Raw genomic sequence first — 14,853 nt, 5'->3', positions numbered from 1 at the left:
CTAAAGACACCTTAAAAAAAGAAATTTACAGACCTATATCCCTCAAGAACTTAGACGCAAAAATCCTCAACAAAATTCTAGCCAATAGAACTCAACAACATATCAAAAAAATAATTCACCATGACCAAGTGGGATTTATACCAGGTAAGCAGGGATGGTTCAACATTAGAAAAACAATTAATGTAATCCACCACACAAATAAAAGACAAGAACCACATGATTTTATCAATTGATGCAGAAAAGGCACTTGACCAAAGTGCAACTATTCATGATAAAAACTCTCAGCAAAATAGGAATGGAAGGAAAATTCCTCAACATAATAAAGGGCATTTATACAAAGCCAAGAGCCAATATCATCCTAAATGGAGAGATTACCCTTGAGAAAGGGAACCAGACAAGGATGACCCTTATCTCCACTCTTATTCAACACTGCGCCAGAGGTCCTAGCCAGAGCAATTAGGCTAGATGAAGAAATAAAGGGCATGAGATTTCTAAGGAAGAAATAAAAGTATCTCTATTTGCAGATGACAGGATCTTATACACAGAAAACCCTAAAGAATCCTCAAAAAAAAAAAAACTACTGAATCTAATAGAAGAGTTCATTAGAGTATCAGGATACAAGATAAACATACAAAAATCAGTTGGATTCCTCTACACCAAGAAAAAGAACATCAAAAATGAAATCACCAAATCAATACCATTTACAGTAGCCCCCAAGAAGATAAAATACTTAGGAATAAATCTTACCAGAGATGAAAAAGACCTATACATAGAAAAGTACAAGACACTACTGCAAGAAACCAAAAGAGACCTACACAATTGGAAAAACATACCTTGTTCATGGCTAGGAAGACTTAACATTGTAAGAATGTCTATTCTACCAAAAGCCACCCATAGATACAATGCAATTCCGATTCAAATTCCAACGACATTTTTTAATGAGATGGAGAAACAAATCACCAACTTCAAATGGAAGGGCAAGAGACCCCAGATAAATAAAGCATTACTGAAAAAGAAAAACAAAGTGGGAGGCCTCGCTCTACCTGATTTTAGAACCTATTACACTGCCACAGTAGTCGAAACAGCCTGGTACTGATAAAACAACAGACACATAGACCAATGGAACAGAATTGAGAATCCAGACATAAATCCATCCACGTATGAGCAGCTGATATTTAACAAAGGCCCAAAGTCAGTTAACTGGGGAAAAGACAATCTTTTTAACAAATGGTGCTGGCATAACTGGATATCCATCTGCAAAAAAAAAAAAAAAAAATGAAACAAAACCCATATCTCACACCATGCACAAAAACAAGCTCAAAATGGATCAAAGACCAAAACATGAAATCTAAAATGATAAAGATTATGAAAGAAAAAATAGGGACAACGTTAGGAGCCCTAATACATGGCATAAACAGTATACAAAACATTACTAAAAATGCAAAAGAGAAACCAGATAACTGGGAACTCCTAAAAATCAAACACCTATGCTCATCCAAAGACTTCACCAAAAGAGTAAAAAGATTATCTACAGACTGGGAAGGAGTTTTTAGCTATGACATTTCCAATCAATTCCTGATCTCTAAATCTACATGACTGTGCTAAATCTCAATCACAAAATGCAAATAATGCAATTAAAAAATGGGCAAAGGATATGAACAAGCACTTCACTAAAGAAAACATTTGGGCCGCTAACAGATACATGAGGAAACGCTCACGATCATTAGCTGTTAGAGAAACGCAAATCAAAACTACAATGAGATTCCATCTGACTCCAACAAGGCTGGCATCAATCAAAAAAAAAAAACACATAAATGTTGGAGAGGCTGTGGAGACACTGGAACACTTCTACACTGCTGGTGGGAATGTAAAATGGTATAACCACTTTGGAAATCGATTTGGCGCTTCCTTAAAAGACTAGAAATAGAACTACCATACGATCCCACAATCCCACTTCTTGGAATATATCTTAGAGAAATAAGAGCCTTTACACGAACAGATACATACACATCCATGTTCATTTTAGCACTGTTTACAATAGCAAAAAGTTGGAAGCAACCAAGGTGCCCATCAACAGATGAATGGATAAATTATGGTATATGCACACAATGGAATACTACACATCGATAAAGAACAATGATGAGTCCATGAAACATTCTGTAACACGGAGAAATCTGGAAGACATTATACTGAGTGAAATTAGTCAGTTGCAAAAGGACATACATTATATAAGACCAGTATTATAAGAACTGGAGCAATAATTTAAACAGAGAAGAAAATATTCTTTGATGGTTACGAGAAGGGGGAGGGAGGGAGGTAGGGAGGGAGAGGAGTATAACTAATTAGATAGTAGCTAAGTTTTATTTTATGTGAAGGGAAAGACAATGCAGGAAAGGTCAACACAACTGGACTAAACCAAAAGCAGTTTTCTGAATAAACTGAACACTTCAAAGGCCAGCATAGCAGGGGTGGCGGGGTTTGAGGACCATGGTTTCAGAGGACATCTAAGTCAATTAGCATAATAAAATCTATTAAGAAAACATTCTGCATTCCACTTTGGAGAGTAGTGTCTGGGGTCTTAAACGCTAGCAAGCAGCCATCTAAGATGCATCATTTGGTCTCAGCCCACCTGGCGCAAGGAAGAATGAAGACCATCAAAGACACAAGGTAATTATAAGCCTAAGAGACAGAAACCAAACCCGCTGGCGCTGAGTCGATTCTGACTCATAGTGACCCAACAGGACAGAGTAGAACTGCACCCAGAGTTTCCATGGAGCATGTGGTGGATTACCTGCCACTCTTCTGGTTAGAAGCTGTGGCACTTAACCACTACACCACCAGGGTTTCCAAGAGACAGAAAGGACCACATAAACCAGGGACTACACATCAGCCTGAGATCAGAAGAACTAGATGGTGCCCGGCCACAACCGATGACTGCCCTGACAGGGAACACAACAGAAAACCCCTGAGGGAACAGGAGAGCAGTAGGATACAGACCCCAAATTCTCCTAAAAGGACCAGACTTAATGGTCAGACTGGAACTAGAAGGATCCCGGAGGCCATGATCCCGAGACCTTCTGTTAGCCCAAGACAGGAAACATTCCCAAAGCCAACTCTTCAGGCAGAGATTGGACTGGAATATGGGATGGAAAATGATACTCGTGAAGAACAAGTTTCTTGGACCAAGTAAACACATGAGACTATGTTGGCCTCTCCTGTCTGGAGGGGAGTTGAGAGGGCAGAGGGAGCCAGAAGCTACCCGAATGGACATGAGGAGAAAGACTGGAGGGAAGAACTGTGCTATCTCATTAGAGGGAGAGCAATCAGGAGTGTATAGCAAGGTGTATGTAAATTTTTGTATGAGAGGCTGACCTGATTTGTAAACTTTCACTTAAAGCACAATAAAAATGAATTAAAAAAAAGATAAAAAGAAAACATTCTGCATCCCACTTTGGTGTGTGGCATCTGGGTCTTAAAAGCTTTCAAGTCACCAGCTAAGATGCATCAATTGGTCCCAACCCACCTGGACCAAAGGAGAATGAAGAACACCAGATACGGGGAAAATATAAGCCTAAGAGACAGAAAGGGCCCTATAAACCAGAGACTCCATCAGCCTGAGACGGGAAAAACCAGACGGTGCCTGGCTACCACGAATGACTGTCCTGAAATGGGACATAACAGAGAATCCCTGATGGAGCAGGAGGAAAGTGGGGTGCAGAACTCAAATTCTCGTAAAAAGACCAGACTTTATGGTCTGGCTGAGACTAGAGGAATCCGAAAGGACACGGCCTCTGGACTCCCTCTCAGCCCATAAGTAAAACCATTCCCAAAGCCAACTCTTCAGACAAACATTAGACTGAATTATAAGACATAAAATGATACTGGTGAGGAGTGCTCTTCTTAGCTCAAGCACCTCATGAGACTAAGTGGACAGCTCCTGTCTGGAGGTGAGAGAAGGCTGGGGGGCACAGGAGCTGGTTGCACGGACACAGGAAAAACAGGGTGGAGAACAGGAGTGTGCTGCCACATTATAGGGAGAGTAACTATGGTCACATAAGTTTTTGTATGAGCAACTGACTTGAATTGTAAACTTTCACTGAAAAAATAAAAAAGTGCAATAAAAATAAAGACAGAGAGAAATCAGAAGACTGGAGAGGTGAGCCTATTCCGGGCATACGGTTATTCTCAAGGATTCTAACTCCTGGTCTTTTTCTGGGATCAGAGAGATACACAATCCTGATTATGTGGTTAATGAGCCTTATTCCAGGAACTTGGAAACCAAAAGAAAGTCTGCTGGATAGTAATTGAGAATCCTCGATGTCACTACGCAACAACAGCCAGCACCAAACTGCCACCCGTGTTCTCTCTCCATTTCTTCCCAGCACTGACAGAGAGGATCACTGCTCAGAAAGGCAATGATTCTCATGACTCTCAGCCAGGCTCCACCTCAAAATGTGCAGAACGGGCGTTAAACACGACAGCACGGATCCTATCCTTACCTGCCACCCCAACCCTGGGCAATGTTGTACTGCAAGATGACTAGGAAGGTGAGAAAACAGCTATATATAAAACAATTCTTGTCTTATACAGGATTTTGATCTATTTTGCTAATTACGTTTTTATTCAATTTCATTTACATCTGCCTGATCACTTGTGAGACTTGAGCATCTTTTCATAAGTTTATCGGCCACTTTGCTTTCTTCTGACTCTATGGGGCAGTTCTATTCTGTCCTATAGGGTTGGTATGAGTCGGAATTGACTTTGTTGGTTTCTTCTAAAAATTGCCTTTTCATCCCTTTTTTTTCAACTGGGTTTTTTGTCTTTTTTTTTTGATTTGTGGGAGAGTTTATGTATTCTACTATATAAATCCTTTGCTGATGTGCACTGTATATATAACCTTAAAGACAACCAGGAAGAATGTCACTGAATTATTACTTGGGATAGTAATAGCACTCATCAAAAAAAAAAAAAAAAAGAGAGATCAAGTTTGATCATACAATGAACATAACAGTTTAAATAAACTACTAACAAGGAAAAATCACAAAAACAATGAGAAACGAAAAGCAAGTTGCAAAGTATGTTCGGTATGATACCATTTCTGTAAATTAAATCACTCTGGCAATATATATATATATATATATATATATATATATATATATATATATAGCATAAAAGTGATACACTCCCCAGCTACAGAATACAGTTACTTCTGGGAAAGAACAGAGGAAACAGGCTGGGTTCCTTAACAAGGGACTTCCAATTTCAAGATTCTTCCAACAACTTCTGCTCTCAAAAATTACCTCTACACAACAAAGAAAAACTGAAAAATGAGCTTCATCTTCACTAAAACATGGATTTAACTCTGAATCATAATACATGAAAATGAAAGCCAACTGAGAAATACAAAATGTCCCAGTGAACTCGAAGGTCAATACTGATGAGAAGATGATTCTTTCCTACAAAACCCAGAGAGGCTCAGAAACCAGCAGCACCAAATGAAGGGACCTTGCAGGTACTGAAAATAGGGCAAGTTTTGGAGGTCTGCATAAAGAACAAACAATGCCACGTCCTCTCCCTCCCTCCTCAGGCCACTCAGCTGACCACCGTTCAACGCACCCGCCAGGTAGGTTCCTGCAGACATTAAAGTGGAGTGTTGAGACTCATGGGCAACAGGCACAAAGAAGTTCAGGGACGAGGCTTGGTACTGAAATTCCAGGGATCATGTGAAATGCTGTACACTAAATAGTGAGACACCCCTCCAGCCAGGCCCTTCTCCAGCCTATCTTCAGAAGACCAGCAGCAAGACTTGTCATTACCCAAGCCGGAAATCTGAAAATTGGCCTTTGGAGAAAATACCCTTAAATACTGACTCCTTGAGTCCTCAGTAATGTCTAAGTGACGTCCACCAGGCAACAAAGCCCACTTCAATACATAAAGCTTCTAGTCAACTTTTTAGTATCTTGTTCTATTACACAGATGATCAGCCAATGATCACCAGAGACTGGAGGAAAGCTTTGGAAAGCTTCCAAAAGGAAAGAAATACAAACTCATAAGATGCAGCGCTCATTCAAGAAACTTTCAAAAAAATATAATATATATCCTCAAAGATGTAAGCTACTTGCATCTATGAAATGAAGAAAGTATGAGATCATAAAAGAGTTCGTAGAGAACCCAGATGTAAGCCCACCCACCTCTAGTCACCTGATCTCTGACAAAGGCCCAAACCCCATTGAATGGGGGAAGGACAGTTTTTTTTAACAAATGGTGCTGGCAAAACTGTATGCCCAACTCCAGAAAATGAAACAGGACCCACACCTCACACCATACACAAAAACTAATTTACAATGGGTCAAAGACCTAAATATGCAACCAAAAGCTATAAAGGTCATAGAAGAAATAACAGGGTCAACGCTAGAGGTCCTAATACACGGCACTGTTGCTGTTAGGTGCCATAAAGCTGGTTGTGACTCATAGCGACCCTATGTACTACAGAACGAAATACTACCTGGTCCTGTGCCATCCTCACAATCATTGTTATGCTTGAGCCCACTGTTGCAGCCACTGTGCCAATCCATCTCATTAAGGGTCTTCCTCTTTTTTTGCTGACCCTCTACCTTACCAAGCATGATGTCCTTCTCCATGGAATGATCCCTCCTGACAACGTCCAAGATATGTGAGACATAGCCTCACTGTCCTTGCTTCTAAGGAGCACTCTGGTTGTACTTCTTCCAAGACAGATTTGTTCGTTCTTTTGGCAGTCCACGGTATATTCAATATTCTTTGCCAACACACAATTGAAAGGCATCAATTCTTCTTCAGTCCTCCTTATTCATCATTCAGCTTTCCATGCATATGAGGCAACTGAAAACAACATGGTTTGGGTCAGGCTCACCTTAGTCTTCAACGTGACATCTTTGCTTTTCAACGCATCTTTTGATTTCTTGACTACCGCTTCCACGGGTGTTGATTGTGGATCCAAGTAAAATGAAATCCTTGACAACGTCAATCTTTTCTCCATTTATCATGTTTACTTATCGGTCCAGTTGTGAGAATTTTTGTTTTCTTTAGGTTGAGGTGTAATCCATACTGAGGGCTGTGGTCTTTGATCTTCATCAGTAAGTGCTTCAAGTCCTCTTCACTTTCAGCAAGCAAGGCTGTGTCATCTGCATAACGCAGGTTGTTAATGAGTCTTCCTCCAGTCCTGATGCGCCATTTTTCTTTATATTGTTCAGCTTCTCAGATTATTTGCTCAGCATACAGACTGAATAGGTATGGTGAAAGAATACAACTCTGACACACACCTTTCCTAACTTTAAACCACACAGTATCCCCTTGTTCTGTTCGAATGACTGCCTCCTGATCTACGTACAGGTTTCTCATGAGTATAATTAAGTGTTCTGGAATTCCCATTCTTCCCAATGTTATCCATAATTTGTTATGATCCACAGAGTCGAATGCCTTTGCATAGTCAATAAAATGCCAGTAAACATCTTCCTGGCATTCTCTGCTTTCAGCCAAGATCCATTTAACATCAGCAATGATATCCCTCGTTCCACGTCCTCTTCTGAATCTAGCCTGAATTTCTGGCAGGGCAGTTCTCTGTCAATGTACTACTGCAATCACTTTTGAATGGTTTTAAGCAAAATTTTACTTGCATGTGGTATTAACGATATTGTTCGATAATTTCTACATTCTGTGGGATCACCCTTCTTTGGAATAGGCACAAATACGGATCTCTTCCAGTCAGTTGGCCAGGCAGCTGTCTTCCAAATTTCTTGGCATAGACAAGTGAGCACTTCCAGTGGTACATCCATTTGCTGAAACATCTCAACTGATATTCTGTCAATTCCTGGAGCCTTGTTTTTCGCCAAAGCCTTCAGTGCAGCTTGGACTTCTTCCTTCAGTACCATCAGTTCCTGATCATATGCTATCTCCTGAAATGGCTGAATATCAACCAATTCTTTTTGATACAGTGACTCTGTGTATTCCTTCCATCTTCTTTTGATGCCTCCTGCTCATTTAATATTTTCCCCGTAGAATCACAACTCAAGGCTTGAATGTTTTCTTTAGTTCTTTCAGCTTGAAAAATGTCGAATGTGTTCTTCCCTTTTGGTTTTCTATCTCCAGGTCTTTGTACATATCATTATAATACTTTACATTGTCTTCTCGAGCCACCCTATACACACCATTACCAGGATACAAACCATAATTAATAATACACAAACACCAGAAGATAAAATAGACAACTGGGATCTTCTAAAAAGTAAACATTTATGCTCACCAAAAGAGTAAAAAGAGAACCTACAGACTGGGAAAAATTCTGGGCTATGACAAATCCAATAAAGGCCTAATCTCTAAAATCTACAGGAGAATCCAACACCTCTACAACAAAAAGAGAAATAATCCAATCAAAAAATAGGCAAATGCTAATGACAGACACTACACCAAAAAAGACATTCAAAAAAGAGTTTGTAGAAATAAAAAATGCTGACTAGAGTTTATGGGGGGAAAAAATAACAGGAAGTTTGGAAAATAAAGTCAGTAAATTCCCCCAGGAAGTAGACGGATAAGAAAAAGATGAAAATTAAGAAAAATTTAATTAAAAAAATAAAAGGATTCACCTAAGAAGCCTAATATCCAACCTAAGAGGCCTAATATCCAACTAGCATGCATTCTAGAGAAGAAAGAAAAATAGAAGACAGGCTAAAATAGCAACACAAGAAAAATTCACACAAACGGTGGAGCCAAAGATTGAAAAGGCCCAGAACAATGACTGAAAAAGGCGTACGCTAAATATGTTGCTATAAAGTTTCAGAACACATAAAATGACAATTCTAAGTTCCCCAGAAGGGGAAACCACTGGGCCCATACAAAAATCGGAAATAACAGCATCCAACTTCTCTGAACAGCAACACTGTAATCTCAAGGACAATGGAGCAACACTTTCAAAATTCTGAAAAACAGCTGCTAACCCAGAATCTTATACCCAAAGCACAGAACATAACAAAAGAACGAAGACCACTCCAAAGCAAGGTCTCAAAAAGCTTAACCTTCTATGTACATTTTGAAAAAATATTACAGAAAATTCCAAGCATATACAAAAGTAGAGCAGAAAACATAAATGAATCACCATATACCCCATTCACTGCTTTAACAACCGAGTCCTTCATTGCATACTCTTGAAAATTTACTGAAGATGTACATGCTTCACCAACACAGGAGTACCCACCAACACAGGAGCGCCCAACACAGGAGTACACGACAACACAGGAGTACCCACCAACACAGGAGCGCCCGCCAACACAGGAGTACACGCCAACACAGGAGTACACGCCAAAACACGAGAAGGCATGGGATCCAGTAAACAAGAGAATCCAACACAGAGAAGAGACAAAAGGAATTCCTAGAATGACAGTGTTGCAACAGGTCTACAGAGCATTCAGTAGATACTAGAAAGGGACAAAAGGCACCAGAAAAACACCTTCAAGGAATACATGGACCAGATGATGTATTATCTAACACATTTGAGACATCTGGCTATGCAGAAAGTATATCAAGAGTTGTTTTACAAAGTTGCTGGAGGGTACAAGAAACTTCAAATTTCATAAAAAGTAATCGTACTGTGTTACTTGGCTAAACAGTGTCCAATAGTTATACAGTAACTATAATAGACACAAGAAATACAATTTAGCTAAAGACTTCAGTGGGAGGTTAGTAGGAGAGGAAGATGTTAAATGAAATAGCCAGTATCCTCAATAGAAGTCAATACATAGTATCTAAAATTAGTGGGTTAAGAGAAATTCATAGACCCATATTATTTGCCAGTTATGAAGGTAAGAATCAGAAAGAGTTAAAAAAAAGTATTACCTCTGGAAATACTGTTTTTTTGTTATAAGCCTTCTAGCACTTCTTTACATTTTCAACTATGAGATTGTATTACTTCACTAAAAGTAAAATCAATTTGTTTAAAAAAAAAAAAACATTCAAAATAAATATGGCAAAAGTTAAGGTTTGTTAGATTTGAATATTAGGTACATGGATATCTATTATTATCATTCCCTGTACCTTTAAGTATGATTAAAGTATGCCATAAGTTAAAAGAGACAGAAAAAGAATATTGCTGCCCTTGATAAACTAGGAAGAATGGAGACTAACACTGTGAAAAAATGACAGTATAATAGCACTTGCCACTCCACACTTTAGGAATATATAAACTACCATTCTAGAAGTCAATTAAATTCCAATATACAGTTATAATATACATAAACCTAAGTTATTTTCAAACTAGAAATTCTAAACACATATAAATAAATATACAGAGAATGCAATGATTCAAATTTTTATTAATCACTTATGCTTTATGTCAAACACAGTGTCAGGTACTGGGAGTTGCGGCAGACATCAGGAGCTGCCGACCCAATCTATTCACCATCGCGGTGCCTCTGAGTCAAACAGTGTCAGGTACTGGGAGTTGCGGCAGACATCAGGAGCTGCCGACCCAATCTATCCACCATCGTGGTGCCTCTGAGTCAAACACAGTGTCAGGTACTGGGAGTTGTGGCAGACATCAGGAGCTGCCGACCCAATCTATTCACCATCGCGGTGCCTCTGAGTCAAACAGTGTCAGGTACTGGGAGTTGCGGCAGACATCAGGAGCTGCCGACCCAATCTATCCACCATCGTGGTGCCTCTGAGTCAAACACAGTGTCAGGTACTGGGAGTTGTGGCAGACATCAGGAGCTGCAGACCCAACCTATTCACCATCGTGGTGGCTCTGAGTCAAACACAGTGTCAGGTACTGGGAGTTGCGGCAGACATCAGGAGCTGCCAACCCAATCTATTCACCATCGCGGTGCCTCTGAAAACATGGCCACATCCCCTCAAGTGGCAGAGTCTATGCCCCGCCCCCTTGGCCCTGGGCTGGCCTGTATGACTGCCTCAATGAACAGAGTAGAATGCTCCCTCCCCTTGGCCCTGGGCTGGCCTGTATGACTGCCTCAATGAACAGAGTAGAATGCTCCCTCCCCTTGGCCCTGGGCTGGCCTGTATGACTGCCTCAATGAACAGAGCAGAACGCCCCCTCCCCTTGGCCCTGGGCTGGCCTGTATGACTGCCTCAATGAACAGAGTAGAATGCTGCCTCCCCTTGGCCCTGGGCTGGCCTGTATGACTGCCTCAATGAACAGAGCAGAACACCCCCCCCGGCCCTGGGCTGGCCTGTATGACTGCCTCAATGAACAGAGCAGAACGCCCCCCCCGGCCCTGGGCTGGCCTGTATGACTGCCTCAATGAACAGAGCAGAATGCTGCAGGGGTCTCTCTGCCTGATTTCCAAGGTTAATAGAACAGGCCATATGGCTTCTGCAAGTCACTCCTGGGACACTCACTCTCTCACTCTGGGAGCTTTCAGCCTTAGTTTAAGAAGTCCCACTAATCTAGAGGTCCGATGTGAAAAGATCACATAAGAAGACAGATGCCCTAGGAGCCTCAGCTGTTATTAAAGCCTCCAGTTATTTTAGTCTTCCCACCCCAGGGGCCAGACAGTGAGTGAAGAATCCCTTGAGATGGCCTCAGCCTGGCAGCATAGTTGAGCCACCGTATCAACTCTGGAATGCCTGCTGCGACTTGTCACATGACAAAAATAAACCCCTTGTTGAGTTAATTTTCTTTTACTTGCAAATGGGTACATCTCTAACTGATATAAGGGATAAAAAGCAACACAGGATTTATCTCTGTTAACAGAAAAAATGATGAGCCATAATTTTAAATAAACAAGACTGAACCAAAGGTCAGCAATCTTTCCAAAATAGGGTATAATATGTGATGTGCAGTCTGCTTCCATAAAGATTACCCAGACCCAGTGCTGTCAAGTTAATTCCGACAGCCTTGGAAATTACATAGGGCAGTCCTACTCTGTCCTATAGGGTCACTATGAGCCGTAATGAACTTGACGGCACATAAGAATAAAAACAACATGCAACAGTGAAAAAGAATAAATTATCCCACGGTCTTACACACAAATACCTATCAATGGGTCAACTAGAATTTACAAAGCACTCCTTTGTCTTTAGCTCTATGCCACATGCTCTAAGAAATACTGAAGAATAAGAAAACATAAGATCAAAGTACTGGATAGGATTAACATTCCCCTTAAAAATTAACATATCCTGGTTTTTAACTCCTTCAGTTACTTACAGGGAGCCCTGTTGGCACAGCGGTGAAAGGCTCAGCTGCTAATGGCACAGTTGTTAAAAGCTCAGCTGCTAACTGAAAGGTTAGCGGTTCAAACTCACCAGCCACTCCGCAGAAGAAAGGTGTGGCAGTCTGCTTCCATAAAGACTTACAGCCTTGGAGAGCCTACGGGGCAGTTCTACTGTCCTACTGAATTGCTAAAAGTCAGAATCAACTCGATGGCAATGAGTTTTTGGTTTCTTCAGCTACTTACGGACTCCCTGAATGGTGTGCTTGCTGCTAACTAAAAGGCTCGAGGTTCAAGTCCATCCAGAAGTGCCTTGGAAGAACGGCCTGACAATCTACTTCTGAAAAATCAGTCACTGGATATCCCATGGAGCGTAATTCTACTCTGACACACGAAAGGTCATCCTAAGTTGGAGTCGACTCAACAGCAGCTGGTTTATTGTTTTGTTCTCTCCTTTCAGTTACTTATATTATACTGCGCATCGCTTTTATCAGTTTACTTTCCTCTTAACAAGAAAATGACTTCAAAATCAACGAACTGGAATACTGAATTGCGTAGAAGAATTTTGGAAAATAAATTACTATTTCAAATGACAGAGACCTACAAGGCTTCATTAGTCTACAAGAACCTGACAGCAATTTTTTTTTTCAATTAGTAAGATGAAATAAAAACATTTTATTGTAAGCAGTATAATCAACAATAATAATGCTATCTGCAGAGCAGCTATAATGTGTCAAGAGCCCAGCTAAGTACCCAGCACACATTACCTCATTCGTTCTCCATTAGGTACATACAGTTCCGTTTGCTGGATGAGAAAAACCAAGGTTGAAGAAGACAAAAAAATGTACCCAAGGCTACACAACCAGTAAGACAGAGCTGGGACTCTGAATAACATGCTCTTAGCTGACTTACGCTTCAGTCAGTGATCACTATCCCAATTCACTCTTACTGATAAATAATGAACAAATAGTTAAGTCAGTAGTATCTTTACCTTATAAAAGAGGAACTAAAATCAGAAAAAGGTAAACAAATATCAAACTCACTGCTGTCGATTCCAATTCATAGCAACCCTACAGAACAAAGCAGAACTGCCCGATAGGGTTTCCAAGGAGAGGCTGGTGGATACAAACTGCCGACCTTTTAGCAGGTTTAGTTAGCAGCCAATCTCTTAACCACTGCACCACCGGGGCTCCAGAAAAAGGTAAGGGAAACTTACAATCTTAATGCCTGTGGCTCTTTTACAAAGAAACTACCAATACAAGAAACAATTCTGAATCACCTAGCAACCATTTTTCTAAGATTAATAATTTTGCTAATGATTCTCAGATTCATTTATCAAAGAACCTCAAAATGTCAGGGCAAATTTTTTCCATATTCAAATTTGTCTCTGGGATGAACACAGATCCCAAATAAAATATCACATACCTATTTTATAGCGTATCCTGTAAGTTTTTTTTTTATTTTTGTTTTTTGAGGGAGTGAAAAAAAAAAAATCAGGCCAAGTATGAGCTTCTATTAGCTATGTGCCACACAGCTACCGAGCCCTGGTGGCGCAGTGGTTAACAACCTGGCTGCTAACGAAAAGTTTGGCACTTTGAATCTACCGGCCACTCCTTGGAAACCCTATGGGGCAGTTCTACTCTGTCCTATAGGGTCGCTATGAGTTGGAATCAACTAGACAGCAACAAGGTGTTGTTATGTGCCATAAAAATGAGAATTAACATAATCTCTAGTAAACATTCATTTTCACACCAGTATAAGGAGCCCTGGTGTTGCAATGGTTAAGAACTCGGTTGTTAACCAGAAGGCTGGCAATTCTATCCCACCCAGCAATGATGGAAGAGAAAACATCTGGTGTTCTGCTCCTGTCAAGATCACAGCCTAGAAAACCCTATGGAGCAAGCGGTTCTACTCTGTCCCAGGGGTTCACTATGAATCAAACTCAAAAGCTCCTAACAACATTACTCCTTCAAATAAACATGCAAAAATTCCAAGCTTATCTTTTTTCCTTAAAACTGCTATCTATCAGCATCCCAAATCTCATTAAATCTAAAACTCATCTAGTCAACTCACTTTTATTTCTTCTTTCAAAATAAATCCTTTGTTTTACTATAATCACATTAAACAGGTATTTACAATTCACTTAGCAAGTTTACTGGGCATCTGTAACTTGCCGCAAGGTGAGAGACTACAGAAAAAAAAGATTAATATGATTCCTGCCTAAAGACATTAAATCTGGATTTTTCACGTTTTTGTAGGTATACGCAGATTACTAAATTTGTGGTTTCTCATGAAATCCTGTAAATTACAAAGCTTCAAGAACAGCCAACTGCTAGATAGGATACAAAAGTGCTCAACTTTGCATCTGTTGTGAATTTATTACCCTCAAATGTGCTTAGGCACACAAGCGCTGCACAGTCCGCCCATACTCGCGCTGCCTACCTGCATCAGCTCTGGACCGCTGGCCAGGTGTCTTTCCGAATGGGGTCTTCATTCATCTGTATTTAAGTGAGCAGCACAGCTGCCTGACTAGGGTGAAAATTCAGTATTCTCCAATTTGAAACTTCTCACAAAATTTCAACCTTCTTGTTAATCCACCATCCAAGTGTCTCTTAGAGATTCAGCAAAAATACTTGAAATCACCAGTGCTCTGCAA

The 14,853-nt window shown here is 40.4% G+C and overlaps 1 protein-coding gene across 10 annotated transcripts in view; it reads right to left on the bottom strand.

Moving 5' to 3' along the window:
* The window catches only part of SPIN1 (spindlin 1), an 89,498-nt gene that overhangs the window by 37,780 nt on the left and 36,865 nt on the right, over nt 1-14,853 (bottom strand). For all 10 annotated transcript variants that reach the window (XM_064291006.1, XM_003421569.4, XM_064290999.1 and 7 more), the window contains one exon: nt 14,640-14,847. In XM_064291006.1, coding sequence (XP_064147076.1) covers nt 14,640-14,691 — 52 coding nt within the window. In that variant the 5' untranslated portion in view covers nt 14,692-14,847. The remainder of the gene's footprint in view (nt 1-14,639; nt 14,848-14,853) is intronic.

The sequence above is a fragment of the Loxodonta africana genome, chromosome 9, assembly GCF_030014295.1.
Source record: "Loxodonta africana isolate mLoxAfr1 chromosome 9, mLoxAfr1.hap2, whole genome shotgun sequence".
Taxonomy (NCBI): domain Eukaryota; kingdom Metazoa; phylum Chordata; class Mammalia; order Proboscidea; family Elephantidae; genus Loxodonta; species Loxodonta africana.
Note: the sequence above shows the minus strand (reverse complement) of the source record. Positions and strands in the feature narration are given on the sequence as shown.